The sequence below is a fragment of the Rhinoraja longicauda genome, chromosome 24 (assembly GCF_053455715.1).
Source record: "Rhinoraja longicauda isolate Sanriku21f chromosome 24, sRhiLon1.1, whole genome shotgun sequence".
NCBI lineage: Eukaryota > Metazoa > Chordata > Chondrichthyes > Rajiformes > Arhynchobatidae > Rhinoraja > Rhinoraja longicauda.
This window is the reverse complement of record NC_135976.1, coordinates 31,024,214-31,050,332: the sequence shown is the minus strand read 5'-3', so window position 1 is coordinate 31,050,332 and position 26,119 is coordinate 31,024,214. Positions and strand designations below refer to the sequence as shown.

At 45.9% G+C, this 26,119-nt stretch overlaps 1 protein-coding gene across 1 annotated transcript; it reads right to left on the bottom strand.

Annotated features, from left to right (window-relative positions):
• Nucleotides 1-12,679: 12,679 nt before the first annotated feature.
• ppp1r15b (protein phosphatase 1, regulatory subunit 15B) lies at nucleotides 12,680-25,666 on the bottom strand. The gene is made up of 2 exons (XM_078420988.1): nucleotides 24,019-25,666; nucleotides 12,680-17,489 (listed from the first exon to the last, which is right to left on the bottom strand). The coding sequence occupies exons 1-2, from the start codon at nucleotides 25,294-25,296 to the stop codon at nucleotides 17,271-17,273; spliced, it is 1,497 nt and encodes a 498-aa protein (XP_078277114.1). The 5' UTR covers nucleotides 25,297-25,666; the 3' UTR covers nucleotides 12,680-17,270.
• Between the last annotated feature and the right edge of the window lie 453 nt (nucleotides 25,667-26,119).

The window sequence follows — 26,119 nt, the reverse complement described above, 5'->3', positions numbered from 1 at the left end:
ACTCCAGCACTTTGTGTCTATCTTTGGTGTAAATCAGCAGCTGCAGTTCCTTGTTTCTAGGAGATGATTAGCCACTTTGATTGGCCTTAATTACCTCTCCATCTTTACACCCAGACGTCAAAATCAGACTGTGATGCCATCAAATTGCTAATTCATAGTAGTAGAGGCTAGAATATAACATCGTATTTTCATGTTCATGTGGTAGGAGCAGAATTAGGCCATTCGGCCCATCAGGTCTACTTCGCCATTCAATCATGGCCGATCTATCTCTCCCACTCAACCCCATTCTCCTGCCTTCTCCCCATAGCCCCTAACATCCTACTAATCAAGGACCCATCGGACTCTGCCTTAAAAATATCCACTGACTTGGCCTCCACAGCCCTCTGTGGCAAAGAATTCCACAGATTCACCGCCCTCTGACTAAAGAAATTCCTCCTCATCTCCTTCCTGATGGAACGTCCTTTAATTCTGAGGCTGTGACCTCTGGTCCTGGTGGAAACATCCTCTCTACACCCACTCTATCCAATGCCTTTCACCAAATAAGGTCACATTGCCAACACATAGAAGAAAACAAGGTCGGATCTTACCAAAGTAAGCATCTTACAATGTAAAGGAAATTCTGGGCAGGAGGGAGTGGGGGTTAAATCAAGACATTTGGACTACTCACTTGATGAAATAGGTCGCGCCTTCAAAGGTGAATCCTCGCTCCCAGCCACGGGCCAGCCCTGCCCATCAGCACATTACATGCAAAAACAAAAGGCAGAGCATTGTGAAAGTCCCCACTGACAGTGGACAAGGAGCTTTAAATCACAAGCTATCAATGAATACCTTATCGAAACGTATAAGATTATTAAGGGGTTGGACACGTTAGAGGCAGGAAACATGTTCCCAATGTTGGGGGGAGTCCAGAACCAGGGGCCACAGTTTAACAATAAGGGGTAGGGCCATTTAGAACTGAGATGAGGAAAAACTTTTTCCGTCAGAGAGTTGTGAATCTGTGGAATTCTCTGCCTCAGAAGGCAGTGGAGGCCAATTCTCTGAATGCATTCAAGAGAGAGCTAGATAGAGCTCTTAAGGATAGCGGAGTCAGGGGGTATGGGGAGAAGGCAGGAACGGGATACTGATTGAGAATGATCAGCCATGATCACATTGAATGGCGGTGCTGGCTCGAAGGGCCGAATGGCCTCCTCCTGCACCTATTGTCTATTGAATGTCTCACCTGGACGGCGACCGTGTCCTGTGTGGGGGGGTCGGCCGGAGCCGGGGTCCAGCCAACTGGTGGAGCGTCTCAGGTCACTGCAAGGCAAAGACAGGATGGATGGATGGATGGATGAATTGGGGGAGAGGGAGGGAGAGAGAGAGAGGGAGAGAGAGGGAAGGGGGAGAGAGAGGGGGAGAGAGAGGGAGGGGGAGAGAGAGGGAGAGAGAGGGAGGGGGACAGAGGGGGAGAGAGAGGGAGGGGGAGAGAGAGGGAGAGAGAGGGAGGGGGAGAGAGAGGGAGGGGGAGAGAGAGGGAGAGAGAGGGAGGGGGAGAGAGGGGGAGAGAGAGGGAGGGGGAGAGAGAGGGAGAGAGAGGGAGGGGGAGAGAGAGGGAGAGAGAGGGAGGGGGACAGAGGGGGAGAGAGAGGGAGGGGGAGAGAGAGGGAGAGAGAGGGAGGGGGAGAGAGAGGGAGAGAGAGGGAGGGGGAGAGAGAGGGAGGGGGACAGAGGGGGAGAGAGAGGGAGGGGGAGAGGGAGGGGGAGAGAGAGGGAGGGGGACAGAGGGGGAGAGAGAGGGAGGGGGAGAGAGAGGGAGGGGGAGAGAGAGGGAGGGGGACAGAGGGGGAGAGAGAGGGAGGGGGAGAGAGAGGAAGGGAGAGAGAGGGAGGGAGGAAGAGAGGGAGGGAGGGGGGAAGAGAGGGAGGGAGGGAGAGGTAAGGAGGGGTAAGGGGAGAGGGGGGGAAGGGGGGGAGAAGGGGCAGTGCCCAAGTTGGGGGGAGAGGGGCAAAAGGCAAAAGGCAAGAGTGAGACTCAACTCTATGTAGAAGAGGCGCCCGTCCCGGGTGATTCCGCGACCCCAGCGCCGGGACAACCCCAGCCCGGGGGGTCCCCACTTGTCCATTGATGCCGGGGGGGGGGGGGGGGGTGAACCTCTCCCTTGTCTCCTGTCTCTGGGTGGGACACAGGTCGCTCCTCGTTGTGGACAGGGACGGGCCAGTGTGGGACATCCCCGCCCTCTGACAGCGCTGCGCCCCGTCCCGTCCCGTCCCGTCCCGTCCCCGCCCTCACTCTCCACACTGGGGTGTGTGTGCGTGAGCGTGTGTGTGTAAGTAAGCGTGTGTGTGTAAGTGTGTGTATAAGTGTGTATAAGTAAGTGTGTGTGTAAGTAAGTGTGTGTAAGTAAGGGTGTGTATAAGTAAGTGTGTGTGTAAGTAAGTGTGTGTATAAGTAAGTATGTGTGTAAGTAAGTGTGTATAAGTAAGTGTGTGTATAAGTAAGTGTGTGTAAGTAAGTGTGTGTATAAGTAAGTGTATGTAAGTAAGTGTGTGTATAAGTAAGTGTGTGTGTAAGTAAGTGTGTGTATAAGTAAGTGTGTGTGTAAGTAAGTGTGTGTCTAAGTAAGTGTGTGTATAAGTAAGTGTGTGTGTAAGTAAGTGTGTATAAGTAAGTGTGTGTATAAGTAAGTGTGTATAAGTAAGTGTGTGTGTAAGTAAGTGTTGTATAAGTAAGTGTGTGTATAAGAAAGTGTGTATAAGTGAGTGTGTGTGTAAGTAAGTGTGTGTATAAGTAAGTGTGTGTGTAAGTAAGTGTGTGTATAAGTAAGTGTGTGTATAAGTAAATGTGTGTGTGTGTAAGTGTGTGTAAGTGTGTGTGTGTCAGTGTGTGTGTAAGAGTGCATGTGTAAGTGTGTGTGTAAGAGTGTGTGTATGTGTAAGTAAGTGTGTAAGTGTGTGTGTAAGCGTGACAGAGATGCTGCCTGACCCGCTGAGTCACTCCAGCACTTTGTCTCTTTTTGTTTGTAAACCAGCATCTGCCGCCTCTTGTAGAAAGAATAACCCCCCCCCCCCCCCCCCACCTCCAACCTCCAACCTCCCAACCATCTCTGAGTCAGAGGGCGGTGAATCTGTGGAACTCTTTGCCACAGAAGGCTGTGGAGGGCAAGTCAGTGGATATATTTAAGGCAGAGATAGATAAATCCTTGATTAGTGCAGGAGTCAGGGGTTACGGGGAGAAGGCAGGAGAATGGGGTTAGGCGGGAGAATGGGGTTAGGCGGGAGAGATAGATCAGCCATGATTGAATGGCAGAGTAGACTTAATGTGCTGAATGGCCTAATTCTGCTCCTATCACTTATGAATTTATGAAAATACGACGCTATATTCTACCCTCTACTGCGATGGATTAACAATTTGACTTTGGATGGCATCACGGACTGATTATAGGAGTATAGGAGCAAAGAGGTCCTTCTGCAGTTGTACAGGGCCCTAGTGAGACCGCACCTGGAGTACTGTGTGCAGTTTTGGTCTCCAAATTTGAGGAAGGATATTCTTGCTATTGAGGGCGTTCAGCGTAGGTTTACTAGGTTAATTCCCGGAATGGCGGGACTGTCGTATGTTGAAAGACTGGAGCGACTAGGCTTGTATACACTGGAATTTAGAAGGATGAGAGGGATCTTATCGAAACATATAAGATTATTAAGGGGTTGGACACGTTAGAGGCAGGAAACATGTTCCCAATGTTGGGGGAGTCCAGAACAAGGGGCCACAGTTTAAGAATAAGGGGTAGGCCATTTAGAACTGAGACTAGGAAAAACATTTTCAGTCAGAGAGTTGTGAATCTGTGGAATTCTCTGCCTCAGAAGGCAGTGGAGGACAGTTCTCTGAATGCATTCAAGAGCGAGCTAGATAGAGCTCTTAAGGATAGCGGAGTCAGGGGGTATGGGGAGAAGGCAGGAACGGGGTACTGATTGAGAATGATCAGCCATGATCGCATTGAATGGTGGTGCTGGCTTGAAGGGCCAAAGGGCCGAATGGCCTCCTCCTGCACCTATTGTCTATTGTAATTAAGGCCAATCAAAGTGGCTAATCAACTTCTAGAAACAAGAAACTGCAGATGCTGATTTATACCAGAGATAGACACAAAGCGCTGGAGTCATTGAGCAGGTCCAGATCCAAAATGTCACCTATCCATGTTCTCCAGAGATGGTGCCTGACCCGCTGAGTTACTCCAGGAGTAACTCAGATAGTCAGGCAGCATCTCTGGAGAAAAGGATTAGGTGACGCTTTTTCGGGTCGAGACCCTTCTTCAGACACAACAGTGCTCTTGTTTTCTAATGCTGGAAGGAAGCTCAAATAAAAGTCAATGACCTTCAGAAAGAATTCTTTGTTGATCACAAATTTTGTTTGCATTTAGCGAGGTATTTCATTTTAATGAGCATGGAAAAAAATGTGATTATTGTGGAAGTGTTGGGAATGTTGTGACCTGCCTTGTGAGTCTTACGCCAGCAATTCAGCAAACGCAGCGGCAGAGTTACAGCGGTAGAGACCCTGGTTCGATCCTGACTATGGGTGCTGTCTGTACGGAGTTTGTACGTTCTCCCCGTGATCTGCGTGGGGTTTCCTCCCACACTCCAAAGACGTACAATGTTTGTAGGTTAATTGGCTTGGTATAATAGTAAATTGTCCCTAGTGTGTGTAGGATAGTATGCTGTTCGGCACGGACTCGATGGGCCAAAGGGCCTGTTTCTGCACTGTATCTCTAAACTAAACTGAACATCACTGAAGATACAAAGAGGTAGGCTTTCTTTATTTCATGATCGTTTCTAGGCTGTCCAGGAACAACCACGGAAAGGAAATCATGAGAGGAATAGATCGGGTAGACGCACAGAGTCTCTTGCCCAGAGTAGGGGAATCGAGAACCAGGGGACATAGGTTAAAAGTGAGGTGGGGGGAAAGATTTAATAGGAACCTGAGGGGTCATTTTCTTCACACAAAGGGTGGTGGGTACATGGAATGAGCTGCCGGAGAAGGTAGTTGAGGCAGGTGTTATCGTAATGTTTAAGAAACATTAGACAGATACCTGGATAGGATAGGTTTAGAGGGATATGGGCCAAATGGGCCATTTGGAACTGAGATGAGGAAAAACTTTTTCAGTCAGAGAGTTGTGAATCTGTGGAATTCTCTGCCTCAGAAGGCAGTGGAGGCCAATTCCCTGAATGCATTCAAGAGAGAGCTGGATAGAGCTGTTAAGGATAGCGGAGTCAGGGGGTACGGGGAGAGGGCAGGAACGGGGTACTGATTGAGAATGATCAGCCATGATCACATTGAATGGCGGTGCTGGCTCAAAGGGCCGAATGGCCTCCTCCTGCACCTATTGTCAAATGTCGGCAGGTGGGACTAGTGTAGCTGGGGACATGTTGGTTGGTGTGGGCAAGTTGGGCCAAAGGGCCTGTTTCCATGCTGTATCACCCTATGAAACATCTCTATGAGAATGTTGGCCCAGCGGTAGAGTTGCTGCCTCGCAGCGCCAGAGACCCGGGTTCGATCCTGACCACGGGCACTGTCTGTGAGGAGTTTGCACGTTCTCCCTGTGACGGCGTGGGTTTCCTCCAGGGTGCTAATCCCAATGACGTGCGGGCTAGTAGGTTAATTGGTCTCTGTACATTGTCCCGAGTGCGTCGGAAGTGGATGAGAAAGAGGGGTGATATAGATTGAGGGACAGTTTCTTCCCAACTGAATGGTCATCACATCGGCTAGAGTATGGTCCTGACCTTCCAACTACCTGTAAGCGTACATCATTGGACCTGTTTATATATGTTATATCTTACATGTTATAGTTGTACCTTGTGTTAAATGTTGTACCTTTTACCCCAGCACTGTGGGCAGGATAATGGTGGAGGCCAAGTCATCCAGTGAATCGGCCTCCACTGCCCTCTGTGGCAGAGAATTCCACAAAATCACCACTCTCTGGGTGAAAACCTTTCCTCTCACCTCAGTCCTAAATGGCCTCCCCTTTATTCTTAGACTGTGTGGCCCCTGGTTCTGGACTCCCCCAACATTGGGAACATATTTTAATAGACAATAGGTGCAGGAGGAGGCCATTCGACCCTTCGAGCCAGCACCACCATTCAATGTGATCATGGCCGATCATTCTCAATCAGTACCCCGTTCCTGCCTTCTCCCCGTACCCCCTGACTCTGCTATCCTTAAGAGCTCTATCCAGCTCTCTCTTGAATGCATTCAGAGAATTGGCCTCCACTGCCTTCTGAGGCAGAGAAATCCACAGATTTCCTGCATCTAAACTAAATAACTAAACTAACGTGAATGGGCGGTCAGTGGGTCAGCACGAACTCAGTGGGTCGAAGGGCCTGCTTCCGTGCGGTATCTCCAAACTAAACTGAACACCGTATATTTTAAAGGGAAATAAATTGAGCGGAAAAAGCCCGGCACGGTGGCGCAGCGGTTAGGCTGCCGCCTCGCAGCGCCAGGGTCCCGGGTTCGATCCTGACCACGGGTGCTGTCTGCGCGGAGTTTGTGCATTCTCCCCGTGACCGCGCGTGTTTTCTCCAGGACCTCCGGTTTCCTCCCACATCTCAAAGATACCCATGTTTGCAGGCCAATTGGCTTCAGCACATTGGCCTGAGTGTGTCGGATAGAGCTAGTGTCCGGGTGATCGAAGGTTGGCAAGGACTCTGTGGGCCGACAGCCCTGTTTCTGCGATGTATCCCTAAACTAAACGTGGGTCGGCGATGTTTCGGGTTGGTCGGGACCCTTCTTCAGACTCATGAGGAACTCTCCACGAGAATTTGGGTGGTCACGGTGGCGCAGCGGCAGAGTTGCTGCCTTACAGCGAATGCAGCGCCGGAGACCCGGGTTCGATCCCGACTACGGGCGTTTGTCTGTACGGAGTTTGTACGTTCTCCCCGTGACCCGCGTGGGTTTTCCGCGAGATCTTCGGTTTCCCCCCACACTCCAAAGTGTGGAACGTGCAGGTTTGTAGGTTAATTGGCTTGGTAAATGTAAAAACTGTCCCTGGTGGGTGTAGGATAGTGTTAGTGTGCGGGGATCGCTGGTCGGCGCGGACCCGGTGGGCCGAATGTGTCTCTAAACTAAACTACACTGACAAGAGTCAAGAGTCAAGAGAGTCAAATTTATTTGTCACATACACATACTCGATGTGCAGTGAAATGAAAGTGGCAATGCCTGCGGGTTGTGCACAAAAATAATTACAGTTACAGCATATAAATAAAGTTAATAAGTTACTAAACATAGCACAAAAAGTGTCGACAAAAATTTAGTCTCTGGGGTTATCAAAGTTGACAGTCCTGATGGCCTGTGGGAAGAAGCTCCGTCTCATCCTTTCCGTTTTCACAGCGTGACAGCGGAGGCGTTTGCCTGACCGTAGCATCTGGAACAGTCCGTTACTGGGGTGGCAGGGGACATTTTAATCTTTTTAATGAAAAAAAGTGTGATTGTGATCTGCAATCCCTGCAGGGAGGTCTTTACCACTTGAAGCTGCTTCACGGACAATCCAGTTGATATTTATTCCTCTAGATGGAGGACTGTACCAGCATAGTCAGTCAGCTGTCTCTGGTATTTCAAAACAACACTTCTGTAAGTTGGGTAAAAAAATCTCCAAACTAAGTTGTCGAGTTAAAGTTTCCAAACCGAGCTTAGGACATTGAACAGTACAGCACAGGAAGAGAGACACAAAATGCTGGAGAGACTGACGGGACAGGCAGCATAGAAACATAGACAATAGGTGCAGGAGTCGGCCATTCGAGCCAGCACCACCATTCAATATGATCATGGCTGATCATCCAAAATGCATACCTCGTTCCTGCTTTCTCCCCATATTTCCCCATGATTCCATTAGCTCAAAGAGTTAAATTTTGCGGTGCTGGCTCGTAGGGCCGAATGGCCTCCTCTTGCACCTATTGTCTATGTTTCTAACTCTCTCTTGAAAACATCCAGTGAATTGGCCTCCACTGCCCTCTGTGGCAGAGAATTCCACAGATTCACAACTCCCTGGGTGAAGAAGCTTTTCCTCATCTCAGTCCTCAGCATCTCTGGAGGAAAGGAATGGGCGATACTTCGGGTCGACGACGTTTGGCCGACAATGAACCATTTGTACATTTCCTTGACCATCGTCTGCTTTGATCTGTCCCTTTCACACCATTACATGCTCTATGTACCCTTCCCCAGCTCTCGTTTAACCTATAAAAGCTGTAGGAAGGACCTGGAGATGCTGGTTTACACCAAAAATGCTGGAGTAACTCAGTGGGACAGGCAGCATCACTGGAGAGAAGGAATGGGTGACGTTTCAATAGACAATAGGTGCAGGAGTAGGCCATTCGGCCCTTCGAGCCAGCACCGCCATTCAATGTGATCATGGCTGATCATTCTCAATCAGTACCCCGTTCCTGCCTTCTCCCCATACCCCCTGACTCCGCTATCCTTAAGAGCTCTATCTAGCTCTCTCTTGAATGCATTCAGAGAATTGGCCTCCACTGCCTTCTGAGGCAGAGAATTCCACAGATTCTCTGACTGAAAAAGATTTTCCTCATCTCAGTTCTAAATGGCCGACCCCTTATTCTTAAACTGTGGCCCCTTGTTCTGGACTCCCCCAACATTGGGAACATGTTTCCTGCCTCTAACGTGTCCAACCCCTTAATAATCTTATACGTTTGGATAAGATTATTTTCGGGTCGAGACCCTTCTTCAGGTCAGTGTGGGAATGGGAGGGGGAGTTAAAGTGTTGGATTGGGTGTGGTTAGTGCACAAGGAGAGCTGGGCTGCAATGGCAGAATGCGTCAGTGCGCCTGAATGAAAATGACTGCAGGTTGGAACATGCAGAGGTGGGAGGAATCCGTCTCTGAAAATTCCTCGTGATAAAGGAAGAGATCAGTTTCGTTTCGAGACACAGCGTGGACACCTGCACAGAGAAACCCCACGCAGGTCACGGGGAGAACGTACAAACGACGTAAAGACGGCACCCGTAAAACATAGAAGATAGGTGCCTGAGGAGGTCATTCGGCCCATCGAGCCAGCACCGCCATTCATTGAGTCTGAAGAAGGGTCTCGATCCAAAACGTCACCCATTCCTTCTCTCCTGAGATGCTACCTGACCCGCTGAGTTACTCCAGCATTTTGTGAATAAATACCTTCGATTTGCACCAGCATCTGCAGTTATTTTCTTATACCGCCATTCATTGTGATCATGGCTGATCATTCACAATCAGTATCCCGTGCCTACCTTCTCCCCATATCCCTTGATTCCGCTAGCCCCTAGAGCTCTATCTAACTCTCTCTTAAATCCATCCAGTGATTTGGCCTCCACTGCCCTCTGTGGCAGAGAATTCCACAGTTCTTTAGTTCTTTAGTAACTTTCCAGTTTCTTTGTTGAACTAAATTAAGGCGCATGTTGCAATCATAAGCGCTAGAACAATTCAAAAAGTTCCTTCTCATCTCATTTTTATTGTGTAAGAAAATAACTGCAGACGCTGGTACAAATCGAAGGCGTTTATTTTTATAAAGGTATACATTTTTAATGTAGTCGGGATAGAACCCGGGTCTCTGATGAGGAAAAACCTTTTCAGTCAGAGAGTTGTGAATCTGGGGAATTCTCTGCCTCAGAAGGCAGTGGAGGCCAATTCTCTGAATGCATTCAAGAGAGAGCTGGATAGAGCTCTTAAGGATAGCGGAGTCAGGGGGTATGGGGAGAAGGCAGGAACTGGGTACTGATTGAGAATGATCAGCCATGATCACATTGAATGGCGGTGCTGGCTCGAAGAGCCGAATGGCCTCCTCCTGCACCTATAGTCTATTGTCTGGCGCTGTGAGGCAGAGACTTGTCTCTGCCGCTGTGCCGCCCGCCCAAGGAGATGTGCAATTCCTGGGGGGGTAGGGGCTGGCTTGGTCCAAGAGCCATGCCGTCAGCTCCTTCCACTGCCGCTCCATGCAGCTGCTGCGGGCTGTGCTCCAATGGACTCTGCTGCAGGGCCTCCAGCGGCCACCTCCACCAACACCACGCACCCTGCCTGCCCCTTCCCCGGGGCTACGTCCGCGCCCGGCTGGTTTTATAGAGGGTCCACGGGCGCCCTGGGGGGGTTTCCGGGACCGCAGGGCAGCGAGGGGGAGCTGGAATGCATCCTTAACAATAGTTGTTTAGGAAAGAACTGCAGGTGCTGGTTTAAATGGAAGGTAGACACAAAAAGCTGGGGTAACTCAGCGGGACAGGCAGCATCTCTGGAGAGAAGGGATGGGTGACGTTCCGGGTCAAGACCCTTCATCAGACTGAAGGTATTTCACAGAATGCTGGAGTAACTCAGGTCGGGCAGCATCTCAGGAGAGAAGGAATGGGTCTCTCCTCTCCTGAGATGCTGCCTGACCTGGTGAGTTACTCCAGCATTTTGTGAAATACCTTCGATTTGTACCAGCATCTGCAGTTATTTTCTTACACTTCATCAGACTGAAGTCACGGGAAAGGGAAACGAGAGATATAGACGGTGATATCGAGATAAAGTACAATGGGAGATCAGGTAGGTTCAGGCGGACTAACCTGATCTCCCGGTTGCTAAACACTTTAATTCTCCTTTACATTCCCACACTGACCTTTCTGTCCTGGGTTTCTACCACTGTCAGAGTGAGGCCAAACACAAATTGGAGGAACAGCATCTCATATTTCACTTGGGCAGCTTGCAGGCTATTGGTATGAATATTGATTTCTGTAACTTCAAGTAACCCCAGCATTCTCTCTCTCTCTCTCACTCTCTCTATCCCTCCCCCACCCTAGTTGCACCAGCTTCTCATTTTCACCCAACAGCTAACAATTGAGAATGATCAGCCATGATCACATTGAATGGCGGTGCTGGCTCAATGGGCCGAATGGCCTCCTCCTGCACCTATTGTAATGGCCTGTTTGCTTTATCATCGTAACTTTTTTGCATATCTTTCATTCATTGTTCTTTATCTCTCTACATCATCTTCTATTTCTCTTGTTTCCCGTGACTTCAGTCTCCAGCCGAAACGTCACCCATTCCTTCTCTCCAGATGCTGCCTGTCCCGCTGAGTTACTCCAGTTTTTGTGTGTCTATCTTCGGTTTAAGCTCCTCGCCTTCTGGCTGCACTTCATACCCACCATCCTCATATTTGGACACCCTGTGCATAGATAGGGCAGAGGGCCGAAAAGGCCTGTTTCCGGCTGTAGATATATGATATGATGATGATGAAGATGTCCTAGTTGGGTTGCTCCTAGGCCTGGCCAAGCTGGCCATCCACGAGTCATGGTGCCAGGCACGTTTATCATACCTCCCCAAAACAATGAAATTTTAACTTGCAGCAGAATATCACATGTGAACATAGTACACTGTAAAAACACACACATATATGTGTGTGTGTACATGTATATACTTAACTTTTTTTTCGTATTTATTGGATATATAATATATATACACACACACACAGTATGAAAGAAGTGTTAAAAGATGAAGAGCTGTCAGGGGTTATAGGGAGAAGGCAGGAGAATGGGATTGAGAGGGAAGATAGATCGGCCATGATTAAATGGCGCTGTGGAATTGAATGGCCGAATTCTGCTCCTGGAACAGTAGAGGGCATAGCTGGAAGGTGAGGGGGGGGGCAATATAATGGCAGCACGGTGGCGCAGCGGTAGAGTTGCTGCCTTACAGCGAATGCAACGCCCGAGACCCGGGTTCGATCGTGACAACGGGCGGCGTCTGTAAGGAGTTTGTACGTTCTCCCCGTGACCTGCGTGGGTTTTCTCCGAGATCTTCGGTTTTCTCCCACACTCCAAAGACGTGCAGGCATGTATGTTAATTGGCTGGGCAAATGTAAAAATTGTCCCTAGTGTGTGTAGGATAGTGTTAATGTGCGGGGATCGCTGGGCGGCGCGGACACGGTGGGTCGAAGGACCTGTTTCCACGCTGTATCTCTAAATCTAAAAAAATCTAAATGCGGTGAGCAGGCTTTGTTTACATGGAGGGTGGTGGGGGCCTGGAATGCATTGTCAGGGGTGGTTGAAAGTGGTGATTTACAAATAAACGGAGCAGAACTGGAGTGTTCAACAAACATCAGATGCGCCGTTTACAAGAAGTGGTGAAACAGTCGGTCGTCAGGGTGGACAAGTTTCCACGAAAGCGGGGCCTAAAATACGGACGCGGCAACATTTTGGGTCAGGAGTCTGAAGTAAGGTCCTATGGCAAAACCTCGCTCTTGCCAAGGCACTTGGCTTTATCACAACATTTAGAACGAGTCACAAGATTACATATTAAAACATTGCCCCCAATCAACATGTCAGACTAGAATTGACGGCACTGGGCCTGTACTTGGGTGCTGTCTGCATGGAGTTTGTATGTTCTCCCTGTGTGGGTTTTCTCCGGCTTCCTCCGACACTGCAAAGATGTACAGGGTTGTAGGTTAATTGGCTTGGTATAATTGTAAATTGTCTCTAGTGTGTGTGTTTGTGTGGGATAGCGTTAAGATAGCTAAGCAAGATAATCGCCGGTCGGTGTGGACTCGGTGGGACGAAAGGCCTGTTTCCGCGCTGTATCTCTAAACTAAACACAACCTTTTATCTGACAAATCAGCTTGGTGTAATGGAAATTCTGTCGCTGTTCAGGCACATTTCTTTGCAGGACTTGCAGGGATATGGCATAAAGTAAAACAATAAATTGACAATGCTTCAGACTTTTATTTGCAATTTGATTTCCGTGCTCAATGCACCATTAGTGATTCCCATTTTAACAGTTTGATGGGGAAATATAAATTAATCTTTATATCGCTGCTTATCAATTATTAACAAATCTAATGAAAAATAGAATTGACTATTTTTTTAAAATATATTTTTACAAATCTGCAAAAAAATTACAAAAATAATTAGTTGCTTGGTAAATTAAAATCCATAAACTGAGGGCAATGGTGCAAAAGTCTTCAAAAACTCACATACCCAATAAAAGGAGAAAATGAAAGAAAAATCTGACACTGAGATTGGATTGTGTCATATCAAATCTGTAAATTTGCCTGCTAACCTCCAAGACGATTCTCAGATCTGCTACAGGTGCTTGCTTAAACCTATCACAGACTTAAGTAGGTCTTAAGTCCACTTAAGACTTAAGTGGACTTAAGACCACACATTCACCGAGTAGTAAAGTGTAAAAGCAGCAACTAATGCATGCTCAGTCAGAAGTTCCCAACATCTCCTTTAGCCCGAGTTTAGTATTCTCATTCTGGGAGAGCTTTTGATTAACTGGGTTGAGGAAATCCCCTGATGCAGGGTGAAGGACCATGTACAAGTGTTTCTCCATCACTGAGATACAGCACTCCATCACCATTTTCTTTCCAACGGGCACCTTAAGTACTGAAGTTCATTGTGCAAGTGTTGCTGAGTTTGAGAGAAATGTAAATTTTTAGTGAGCTGCAAAGGTAGATGAATTTTAGACTCCAAATTTGTACATTGGTTGCTGGAAGTGGAAACTAAGTGATACTTAAAGCACCATTCGCCATCAGGATGTTACAAAACATGGCTGAAAAGAGGTTGTTTTAAGCTCTGTGGAATTTGTCGACTGTTTCTAAGGCACAATGCCACAATCCTAAAGGATAACATTTATGGATTTGGATTTCATATCTCGCTTTTCAAGCTAATATTACTTGTGGGCTTTATTTTCCAAACAGGAATTCTAGTATGTTTGATATTCATTTCACTTCAATGAAGCCAACAAATGGTCAAATGCTTGACAGCTTCCGAATTCTAAGCCTAAATTATTTGACAGGCCCCAATCTCCATCAAATTTAAAAAGGAAACCCTGATTTTTAACTGATTGAGCGCGTATCTATGCAGTTTTTTATTAAGAACACACCATTAATTGCATGTAGCTCAGACTTAGCAATAACCTGCCCAAAGCAAGCATTTAAAATTGAAACGTGGAAAAATGACCCGATATCCCTCAGTCCACAAATCAGAAAATAATTGAAACAGACCCGATTCTGAATGTGACGGGCCACATTTTCAAAGATATGGCACTTTTTACACACGTAAAAGCCAATTAGCTGGAACAAAATAGTACTTAATTTTCACAAAAGCTATTAAGCATAAAACAATGTTGATTTCACATCCCATATGCAAGAAGGCAAAGACCTATAATATAGTACTTTTTTTATCATACCAAGAGTGCATTACAGTTGGGTAGGTAGCTTGCCTAAGAATAGAATGATGGAAATATTTGTATGAAAAAGGCAAATTAGTTGTGAGCATGCCTTGGAATTAATCTGCCACTTTATGTTTTGCCCATCTCCCAAGTTAAAAATATGCCATGTATCAGAATGTGATATGTTGCAATAAACAAACAGGCAGCCACATAAAACGGAACCATGTGAATATGATAGCATTTCCCACTAATCTGGACAGAAACAATAAAACATGTTATTCTTCCCACTCTTTGGAACGCAAGAAATTCTGAACTAAATTCACGTTTATGGATGACCCCTGCACTGAGATGTAAATCACTAATCAAAATCAACTTGGATCAGAAGCCAAAAAACCGTTCATAATTTGGAAATCTGAAAGCTCAGAAAATGCTTGATGCACTCAGCAAATCAGGCAGCGTCAGTACAGGGAAAAATAAAGTTAAAAGTTTCTGATCAATTCCCCTTTACGAAGCCATTAGCCTGAACTGTTAACCATATTTTTCAATAAATGGCCCCTTGCAGGAGGAGCATTTGTGAGATTTGGTGTCTTTATGTCAATGTAGCTGCGATAAAAAAAACTGTACTTATTCGGATTGCATCGCCCATCTTATACCACCATTCCCTTTATAGTTGAAGCTGCTTGGCAACCAGCTACCAGCAAAAATATCAAATCGTCTTTTCTCAAATTGCCAAAAGAAGCAACTGACTTTCCCTTTATCCATTCACAAAATGCTGGAGTAACCCAGCAGGTCAGGCAGCATCTCAGGAGAGAAGGAATGGGTGACGTTTCAGTTCGAGACCCTTCTTCAGGGGTCGAGACCCTTTATCCAAGAGTTTTTACGAAATGGAATCAAACGTCTGAAAGCAAACCCGGTGGCATCTCTCGAAAGGGGGAATAATGTAAGACTATAAGAGTAGGGGAGTGGGCTGATTGAGATGGTTGTTACAAATGGCTGATTAAACGAAGATGGGTCAAAGAGTCTCCTGATGTAGTGAATAATTCTGCTTATAGGAAACGGCAAGAAATGCCTCCTGGAAATTCGTAAAAGCAACTAAATATGTAAATGAACCAACTGCAATGCACTGAGATGCTTCTACACAAGGAAAGCATTAGCGCGGAAAAAAAATCTAACTAGGTAGCTTTTAAGCAACAATACACAGCAATGACAAATGTACGAAGGAATTGGTCCTAATAAGTTATGAAAGTTATGAAAGTTATGAAAGTTATGAAATATTTGCTTCAGCAACTCAAAAATGTTCCCTTTCTCCTGATATTTCAAAAACCCATAAAATTATCAAATGGAGAGAATAATACCCAGCAATCCTTAAAGATAACTTGTTGGGCAGGAGAAAGGAAAACACCCATAAGTGCAATATATTCCTTCACTTGTGAACTGAAATTATTCAAATATAACCAGAAAATGAAACAATCACGGTGTTGTTATACAGCAACGGTAGACACAAAATGCTGGAGAACTCAGCGGGTCAGACAACATTTCGGGAGAGGGAAGGAATGGCTGACGTTTCTGGTCGAGACCCTTCTTCTCGACCCAAAACGTCACCCATTCCTTTTCTCCCGAGATGCTGTCTGACCCATTGAGTTATTCCAGCATTTTGTGACTAGCTTTGATTTAAACCAGCATCTGCAGTTCTTTCCTACACATTTTGCTGTTATACAGCAAATGGCTGTTGGGTAGAATGCATTCTACATTAAGTATTTCAACAAGGGAAAATTTATGAGCACAGAACTCATGGAATTCAACAAGAAATTGAACGTGGGTGGAAATTTTAACACTAAAAAGGATGCTTAAAGGAATAATATAGGACAAAATTTACTTGACATCCATAATTTAAAACAATCTTTTAAAGGTGCTACCCTTTCTTGATTAATACAGGTGTCAGGTAAGAGAATGGGGTTGAGAGGGAATGGTAGATCGTCCATGATTGAATGGTGGAGTAGACTTGATGGGCTGAATGGCTTAACTCTGTTCCAACAACTTATAAACTTTTCAATAGTTGACCTCTAAAATAAAAGCAGATACCTCTGCACTTCTTTAAATGCTGAGCTGTTGAAACATGCTGTGGTTTTCAGCTTGGTGTGGAGTACTTCCCATTTGTCTTGACACCAGTAGTCAAGGACAGCCTTCAAAGATCTACACTTCACACTGTGAAGTCCACAGCCTCCAGCAAATAAAAGGTTCAATCACAAAAATAATCTTTTAAAAAAAATAATCTGGTGTGGCAAGGTATTTAAGTTACTGGACCAATAACCCAAGGGGTGAATTAACAATGCAGCAAAATGAATTAAAATCCCACCATTGTAGCTCTGAATTTTAAATTTAACTAGCATGGACTCGATAGGCCAAACGAGAAAAATATTTTAAAATTAGGTTGGATTCCTTTAAGACGTTGTCCTTATTCTTTAAACACGTGACTTTCAGAAAGACATTATTCTTTAAACACGTGACTTTCAGAAGGAAACTCAGGTGGTTGTTATCTGAGCTTCAAATGCTTTAAGAAATTATCAAGTTATTTTTTCCCCGTAAATGTCTGCTTTGGAAAAGTGCCTCAGTCCCATTGTAAAATGGGCACCATATTGAACCAGAAATACATCTTCCAGCCGCCACATCACCTTTGCACTTGCATTTTCTCCAAGTGAATATCATACAGGTTTTAGTCAGCAGATACACAAGGTATACGCATGGGTCTAGATTGGGTTTTAATCCAGATTCCAGGAATAAAAGGGGAATAAACTAATTACTGTATAACTCATTGAACAAATGCACTTCACCGCCACAAATCATTAATCTCTTCATGTCTGACTGACGTTTATGCAAAAGTTATCTTGCATGTTGGGGAAACCAATTGTAAAAAGTGTAAACTGTTAAAAGCGTCAGCTCACAATAGTGCCAAAGCAATATTTTACTACTTTGATGTAGCAACTTTAACCTCGTGTGATATGTTTCATAGAGGGCTGCTTTTTACTGCCAGTTAGCCGGGTAGCGGCTGTGCAAAATATTCTGCATCAACCACCAGCCTCAAAGTTGACATTGAACAGTTGGAACAAACTTGAGGGTTATTTTGTCATTAGTCTATAGCAAAAGAGGAGAGTTCTGCTCAGGGGTCACCAGCTGCATTCTTTTCAGCACTGTCCGTCGGTGTTCTAGTGTAAAACAACAGCCAATACTTTTTTCAGTTTCCTTGATTCGTTTCTGGAACCGGCAGCGATCTCGAGCACACTCCTCCCAAGGACCTTTACGGATCTCCTCGCTGCTCACATAATATTCTGTGACGTGATCATCAAAGGCAACCTGAATGGAAGAGGGGAAAATATATGTCTTTAGTACTGGCAGACATTTAATATCGAAGCAGCGGTCACAGATATTGAAAATCAAAATCCTATGCACGTTTCTCGCCAATATCATTTCTTATTGAGATGTAAAATTCAGTGATCAGTCCATCCTAACAAAGTTAATCTAGATTAGGGAGCTCCATTGAGCACTAGAAATCGTTATTGAAGTCATAACAAGATGGATTTAATTGTTTTTAATTCAGAACTCTCGGTTACTTTCTGGAAATTCTAGTGGTTAAAGAAAAGTTAGAAGTTTGATATGTCCCTTGTGTCTGAGGGAAACAACATGACCTTGCAATTCCACTACAATAAAAATGCAGAGACTAATTGGAGTTCCAAGCAGCCGGGCGGGAACTTCTGTATTCATTGAAAATGTCACTTATGCAAGAATACCTGGATTTCCGTGCCTGTGAAGAAAATCTAATTGTAGAAACAAAGAACACCAACTGCTGGTTTACACAAAAGGACACAAAGTCCTGGAGTAAGTCATCAGGTTCAAGCACCATCTCTAGAAAACATGGATCGGTGAAGTTTCAGTTCGATACCCTTCCTCAGACTGATTTTTAAATTATTTCTCAGGCACCATTCAATTTTACTTTCCCTCCTCTGAACAGTCAATTCAATGACTCCACAGTTCCTCAAAGATTATTATAACAAATGATATCCATAATCTGCCAGTCATATGTGCAAATATTCCCAGCATGCCAGATTATCAGTGTTTTAATGTTATAAAGAAAAACCTGAGTATCTTCATCCTTGGCAATTACCTATAAAAGTTAGAGAACTAAGCAGAAGAGTGGGTGAAGCTGGACGAGTACATTATTCCACATTATTCACAGCCAAGCTATCAAACGCATCACTGCAAATTCTGTAAAATCGCTTTGAAAGCCTCCTGGAAACTCATCAATCACACTGGCTAAATAGAAAGATGCACTGCGCTGTGGCCATTGTTATAAACACAGGAAAGACTGCTGATTATGGTAGGTTTAATAATGAACAATTACCAAGATATTTTGTCAGGTAAAGAGTACTTTAAAAAAAATGTTCGGTGTATAAAATGGGACAGCACAGATGTAGGCCGTTCAGCCCAAATATGATGCCAAGTCAATTTCCTGCATGTGATCCATATCCCTTCAATTCCTGCATTTTCACGTACTTGCTAAAAGCCTCTTAAACACTCTCATTCTCTGCTTCATCGCCACCCCTCGTACACTTCTCTGTATAATAAAATGGCCCTGCACATCTGCTTTAACCCCCCCCCCCGACTTTAAAGCAATGTCTGCTAGTCTTTGACACCGATGGAAAACCTCTGACTGTCTATCCTATATGACACAAATTTAAACTCAGCAAGGAGACCATTTTAAAAACTTAAAGCAGTTCTGTAAATATCCAACGGGATAAGCTAATGGACAGCTTAGTATAAAACCAGACATAACAGGGGGTTCCAAGTTTTGACAACTGCTTATAGAAAGCCAGCTGATCTCACAACAACATTATTTGGGATGACACATTTGCCTAGTTCACCATGAACAAATCTGAAAGGATTCATTCAAGAAGAATTCAATGAGTCAACTAATAGTACTCTGACAATCAGCCTGCCAATAAAGCAAAATACCAGAAATATGTCACTATCTTGGGAAGTAGGGAGGGGAAGAGGGAGTGATTGGAATATGAGCAACTAATCCCCACATAAAAAATGGATGTAATGACTTCCAATGTGTGGACAATCACATTGTCCGAAGGCACACTGCACCTCATCTCCAATAGGCTTCCACTGGAAAAACAGGACAAATGGGCAAGCCTAGTCTACATCATTTCTATTCCATAATCAAGTTCATGCCAACTTCAGTCATCCAGCTGTGGTACGCAGAAGACACACTCGCATGTAGTTGGACAAAAAATGCTGGAGTAACTCAGCCGTCTGAGGATATTTGAAGATCAAGACCTCAAACCAAGCACAAATCTAGTGAACCACCAGTCTGCACTCCGATACTTCTGAGACACAGAGTGCCTAGAGTTGGTGCCTCGAAGTACTAGAGGTACCATATCCGCAAAATCCTTCAAATCCACACACAGGAAAAACAAACTAACATCCGTGTTCTCTCCCAGGGAAATACTCTCAACAATTTGGCTCTAATTTTACTCTGTTGGAGCCGCCTTACACGCTGAGCGTCAAACCCCTGAAGAAGATGGTCTATTCCAACCTCAGTCACTGTAAGGAATTTACCGGGCAGAATGAATAACATTTTCTAAAGCCACATAAGTATCCCCAATAATATAGGAACCTTGAACCCAATGACTGTTCAAAAACAAAGGGCATTTGGGATAGCATTGGGAATCACAAGCCAGTTCATCAAGAGCAGAAAAGTATAACCAGAAGAAGTGAATCATCTCCTAAACTCTCCACCACCTACCCATCGAGCATTTCCTGCTTCACCTGTGACAGAATCTGCAGGGAGAACATTGACCTCATTGGATATATTGGAACCTACAAAACTGACCCGGAAGCAAGTCATTTTTAATTCTGTGCGACCACTGAGAAGAGGAGAACGTTATAGGAGTAGAATTAGGCCATTCGGCCCAACGAGTCTACTCCACCATTCAATCATGGCTGATCGCTGCCTCCTAATCCCATTTTCTTGCCTTCTCCCCATAACCCTTGACACCTGTTCTAATCAAGTTTTAAACATAGGTCATGGTAGAGAATAAATAGAACTTCTCATTTGACAAGACCTCAGACTGAGCTGGCATGAACTCCACAAAGGCTCCTAAATCATCCTTTTCATTACTATGTAGAAATGAAAGAAACCACAGTGCACACTGTTAAGTGGTCTCTAATTCAGCAATATTAGCACTGTACTGGTAAGAAACGAGTTACTTTTATGCAATTCCATTAAACTAAATAAACATTTTACATCACATTATTGCTATGTGGAACATTTATGCAAGAAAATCAGCCTCCAAAATAGATAAGTAGTCTTCTATATAACAATTGGTTTATCAAATACATTTTCGATTCTGTCAACAAGGAAAATAATTTGTGCTCTGAAATTTCAGCATTTACTTTTAAAATATTAGCAGGATTCATGGCAGATTAGGGCGTGTTTTAGTTGAAATCTACGATAAAATAACTCAAATAAGGAAATGTGCTGGTTTCCTGGAATCCTAACCATATCAGCTATGTTTCATTATTCAAATGATCACATTATAACTCATTACTGTAACAGTATACTAAGTAAAGGACTTTGCTTGGAAGGACCACAAATCATGTTCTCAAATGCGAAAAGGCCCAGATGAAATTGAAACTTTTTTTTTAATTATCAGGATCCAAACTGAACTAATTTTTACCTAATTAAACAAAAAGCGCTAAGAGTGGGTAGTATTGAGGTCAACTGATAAATAACACTGCATTAAGCATTCTGATCACCCTCTCAAAGTGTGTCATAATACTGAAAATGGTTGTGGGTTTGCAGGGTTTGACTCAGCTGGCCTACAATGCTGCTTTCTGGAACATGGGTCAGCAGTAATTTATAGATTCACTACAGGCAAATCAATTCCAGGAGAAATGCAAAGCAGTATAAATTGGCTATCCCTCAACATTGAGAACGTATTACACAGGGAGTCTAAATATCCAAACGTTGCAATTACACTTTGACATAACTGCCACAGCATATTTGTGCCATTTGCAGCCCGCATGCCATTCCCAAGAAAAGATCTGAAGTGGATACCCGGACTAAGTTGTACGTACAGAAAGAGAGACAGTAGTGTTGAAAATGACTAGCAGCGCCAAGCTGGGGAAAAAAGAAATGCAACTTTGTACAAGTCCAAGCATCCAATAAGAGACTCATTGAAGTTGAAGCCATTTCAAAACTTAAATCTGACGCTCACTACAATCTCCAATCTATAGTAGAGGATCACCCAGGATAATGCCTCGTTCGGCTGAGCAAATTGTGTCTGTCTTAAGAAATATCAGCAGCACATTTTGTCAAAGGAGTTGAGAGAAATGTACAGCGCTTTAACACAAACATTCATTGCTCATTCTAGACGATCAATGGGCAGTGAGGAGGGAAGTGTTTAAAATAAAATGAGGAAAAGTAAAGCAAATAAATGGAAAATGCTGTTCATTTTCAAAATGAAAAGCTTCAGACTGAAGAAGGGTCTCCATCTGAAACGTCACCCATTCCTTCTCTCCTGGGATGCTGCCTGATCTGCTGAGTTACTCCAGCATTTTGTGAATAAATACCTTCGATTTGTACCAGCATCTGCAGTTATTCTCTTATATTAAGTTACTTTGATTTGACGTAGGTTTCAAAAGTTTGTCACAGTAATCAGTCTTAACTGCACAGCATCACAGGGCTCAAAGCTACAGAGAAATATACATACTGTCTATTGGAGATTACCCAAGAAATAATGGCACGATGCAGAAGGTTGGTTTAGTTTAGATTTAGTGCTACAATGTGGAAACAGGTCCTTCAGCCCACCGAATCCATGCCGACCAGCGATCACCCATATACCAGTTTTACCCAACAAACTAGAGACAATTTACAAAAGCCAATTAAACTACAAACCTGCATGTCTTTGGAGTGTGCTCCTGTGCTAGGGTAAAGAAAACTCCAAATACATCAGGAATATTTCTTTAAAAGGGCAATTATTCTGCATTAAGGAAAGAGAACATTTAACACAATGGAAGCCTTAAAATGGACTCTCGCTAGATCTCTGCAACTGTAAAACAAAATACATAGCATTTTTCTTCCTCAAAAGCTGGCCTTGTCAAAATTACTAGATCAGAATGTCAAGCACTCAGGTGGAAACCTCCCTTCAATTAACTCTATTTATATCTCACATTGCCTGTGCAAGACCAGCAACATAACCAAGAACCAGTTGCACCCTGGCCACTCCCTCTTCTCCCCTCGAGCAAAACCTGATGGTTTTCCCCTGTGAAAACATTCAGATTCAGGGACAGTTTCTTCCCAGCTGTTATCAGGCAAATGAAGCATCGTAGGGAGCTTTCCTGAACTACTATCTCCCTCATTGGTGACCCTCTATCTTTGATCAGACTTTATTGGCTTTACCTCACAATAAATGCTATTCCCTCGTCATGTAGCTATGCACTGTAAATGGGCGTGATTGTAATCATGTATTGTCTTTCTGCTGACTGTTCAGAATGCAACAAATGATTTTCACTGTACTTCGGTACATGTGACTATAAACTAAAATGAATGAAAGCCTACTACCTTCAAGATTCAGAAGTGGAGAATCATCGAGTGAAGCAGTTTTATTTATCAAGCCCAATCTCATCACCATTATTCACTATGTGCAGGGAGGAACTGCAGATGCTGGTTTAAACCAAAGACAGACACAGAAAGCTGAAGTGACTCAGCGGGTCAAGCTGGAGTAGGTGACGGGGAGAAGTGTGGAAACCGAGGCTCCAACAAGTGAGGAGGGAGGGCAGGAACTGAGGCCCAGGTGAGTGGAAGGAAGAACAGCAGACATTAACCAGTGAGCCATATGCTGAACCATGAGGATTTCAGAATTCTTAGGGTCACAAGTGATAGGAGTAGAATTAGGCCATTCGGCTAATCATCTATTCTGCCATTCAATCATGGCTGATCTATCTCCCCCTCCTAACCCCATTCTCCACATAACCCCTGACACCCGTAATAGTCAAGAATCTATCTATCCATCTCTGCCTTAAATATCCACCGACTTGGCCTCCACAGCCTTCTGTGGCAAAGAATTCCACATATTCACCACCCACTGACTAAATAAATTTCTCCTCATCATCTTCCTAAAAGAACGTCCTTTAATTCTAAGGCTGTAACCTCTGGTCCTAGACTCTCCCACTGGTGGAAACAGCTTCTCCACATCCACTCTACCCAAGTCTTACACTATTCTGTACATTTCAATGAGGTCCCCCCCTCGTTCTTCTAAGCTCCAACAAGTACAGGCCCAGTGCCGACAAACGCTCATCATTCAGCCATTTTAATTTCCCATCCCACAATAATCTGTCTGTACTCAGACTCTTCCACTGCCAGAGTGAGGCAACATTCAAACTGGGAGAATTCAAGAATTCCGCCGAGGTAGACTATAATTCAATGGCATAAACACAGAATTCTCCAATTTTAGGTGCCACTCCCCATCCAAGCTTCTTTCGACTCTTCCTGCCTCCAAACACCTATCCTCGCCTCCAATCCACCCTCCCTACTCCAGGTCCCCATTCCTAAATTCCCCCCACACCCCTATAATTCAATGCTTCATTCCCCACCAGATGGTCAGACAGTGGACTATTAGGGGTTTTACTGCACCACGTTAGAGATTCATGTAACATTCAATTAATAAGGTTCAATGCAATAATTTCAGGATACTGAAAAGCTAGATATCCATTACATAGAATGCCTGTACAGGAAAGCCATTACCTCCTCTCACAATTCAATAAACAACTACTGCCATCCAGAATGTACAACATTCAAAGCATAGAAAATAATTACCCTTTTCCTGCATTTTCTTTGCAAAGGCAGCTGGGTCTGTGGCTCATCCTGAATTATATCAGAAAACCCACTGTCCATTCTCTCCTCAGCATCTTTTAATTCGGTGAAGCACAGCACAGGGTGCTGGCAATTACTGGACTCCAGCACAGTTCGTGTTTCTAACTTGTGTCGAGTTTTAATAGAAGCTTGAAAGTTCAACAGATTGTACGGATCAGCGAATTTTGCTAAAGAGCTCCAGAGAATTTCATTTCCGTCGCTGTCCGAGAGTTCAGAACTTCCATCGCTGTCAAATCCATCATCGTCCCAGTCACTCTCCTCATCGTCACTGTCACCGTCTTCATCACTACCCGGGCTTCCCAAAATATAGGCTATTGTTTTATTGGCGCACTGAGGTCTGGATATCGAAAGGCTGGCTTCCTCTTCGTCCGAATCATCCTCTGTCTCATCATCATCGCTACTTGTCCACTCCTCGTCCCCGAAGTGCACAATTTTATCTTCGATTTCCAAACGATTGCAGGTGGGCAAGTCCACATCTACAAGCTGCAACAAAACTGCCTCTTCGCTTTTTGCAGAACTTTCTTCTTCTTTGTCCTTCAGGTCACCAGGCTCGAAGGAGCAAGTCATAGCAGCAGATGCAGAACCAGGGGAGAGGTCACTGGCCCAATTGACCTGTTGTTGTTGTTGCTGCTGCTGTTGCTGTCGTTGCTGTTGCTTGGGGCAAGTGTGCTCCTCTTCCAGGCTAGAATAACCATGGTCCACGTCCACGGTGATGAATTGGGAAAGTTCTGAGGGCTTCTCCATTCTCTGGACGGCGGAGAGGGAGAGATCAGAGCCCGTCCAAATGCTGAGGTTGGCTTTTTCCAGGCGGGCAGGAGGGTCGGGGGTCCACCACGGGTCCCACATCTGCCTGTTGGGGGGGACACGGCGGGGGTAACAGGCGGCGCTGCGGGCCAAGCCTAAGGAACCCCAGCCGCTCCCCAGCCACGCTTTACTCCACACTTTCCCCAACAACAGGCTGCCACTGCCGCACTGGGGGGGCTCGGTACCCGGCTCCTCCTCGACCTCGGACGACCCCCAGTGGGAGTGGTCGACGGCGGAGCCCAGGGGAGTCCAGAAGCCGCTGGCGGGCGTCGTCTCCTCCTCCTCCTCCTTCTCCACCCACCCCGGGTCCGGAGCCTGAGGCCGGTGGTGGGAGAGCAGCGACAGCAGGCGGCCCCACAAGCCGGAGTAGAAGGAGCCGGCCGCCTGTCCGCGGGAGGGAGAGTCGCCGCTCATCATTATTATCTCGGGATAGAAGAAGCAGACTTAGAGAAACGGGGAGGGAGGGGGACGGGGAGGGAGGGGGGGGGGGGAGGGGGACGGGGAGGGAGCGGTTTAAACGCAGCTCGTCGGCCTCCTCGCCGCCGCCATTTTGTGTGAGACTCGGACCTTCGACGGGGAATCAGCCGCCGCCGGGCAGCAGTGGCGCCGAGCACAGGTGGGGACGATGCTGGGGGTGATGCCGCAACCGCCGGTGTGGTGGTGATGATGATGATGATTGTGCTGGTGTAGTGTCCCGCCGGCTCCCGCTCGCCATCCCCTTCAGCGCGGTCCCCCCCAGCTCAGCTGTCCGCCACCACTCGGGCCGGACTGGAGGGCGGCACCAACGACGGCCTGCATTTCATCTGCCCGTCCGCTGGCGCCGCCTAGGCAGGAGGACGGCCGCCAATGGGAACTGCAGTCCGCCCACCACCCGGGCCGGACTGGACTGGAGGGCTGCCCGCCGCCCCGCCCAGCCCAGCCCCGCCCAGCCCCGCCCCGCCCCGCCCCGCCCGCTGGCGCCGCCTAGGCAGGAGGACGGCCGCCAGTGGGAACTGCAGTCCACTCACCCACCAGCCGGGCCGGACTGGACTGGAGGGCGGCGCCAGTGACGTCCTGCTCTTCATCTGCCCGCCGCCCCGCCCAGCCCAGCCCGCTGGCGCCGCCTAGGCAGGAGGACGGCTGCCAATGGGAACTGCAGTCCGCCACCACCCGGGCCGGACTGGAGGGCGGCGCCAGCGACGGCCTGCTCTTCATCTGCGCGCTGCCCCGCCCCGCCCGCTGGCGCCGCCTAGGCAGGAGG

Bases quoted from the DNA above. Each gene is read 5' to 3' on its own strand.
- ppp1r15b (XM_078420988.1), bottom strand. From the start codon at position 25,296: ATGATGAGCGGCGACTCTCCCTCCCGCGGACAGGCGGCCGGCTCCTTC. The intron at 17,490-24,018 runs GTAATTATTTTC...TCTTCCATTCAG, and splicing joins AAAGAAAATGCAGGAAAAGG to GTTGCCTTTGATGATCACGT.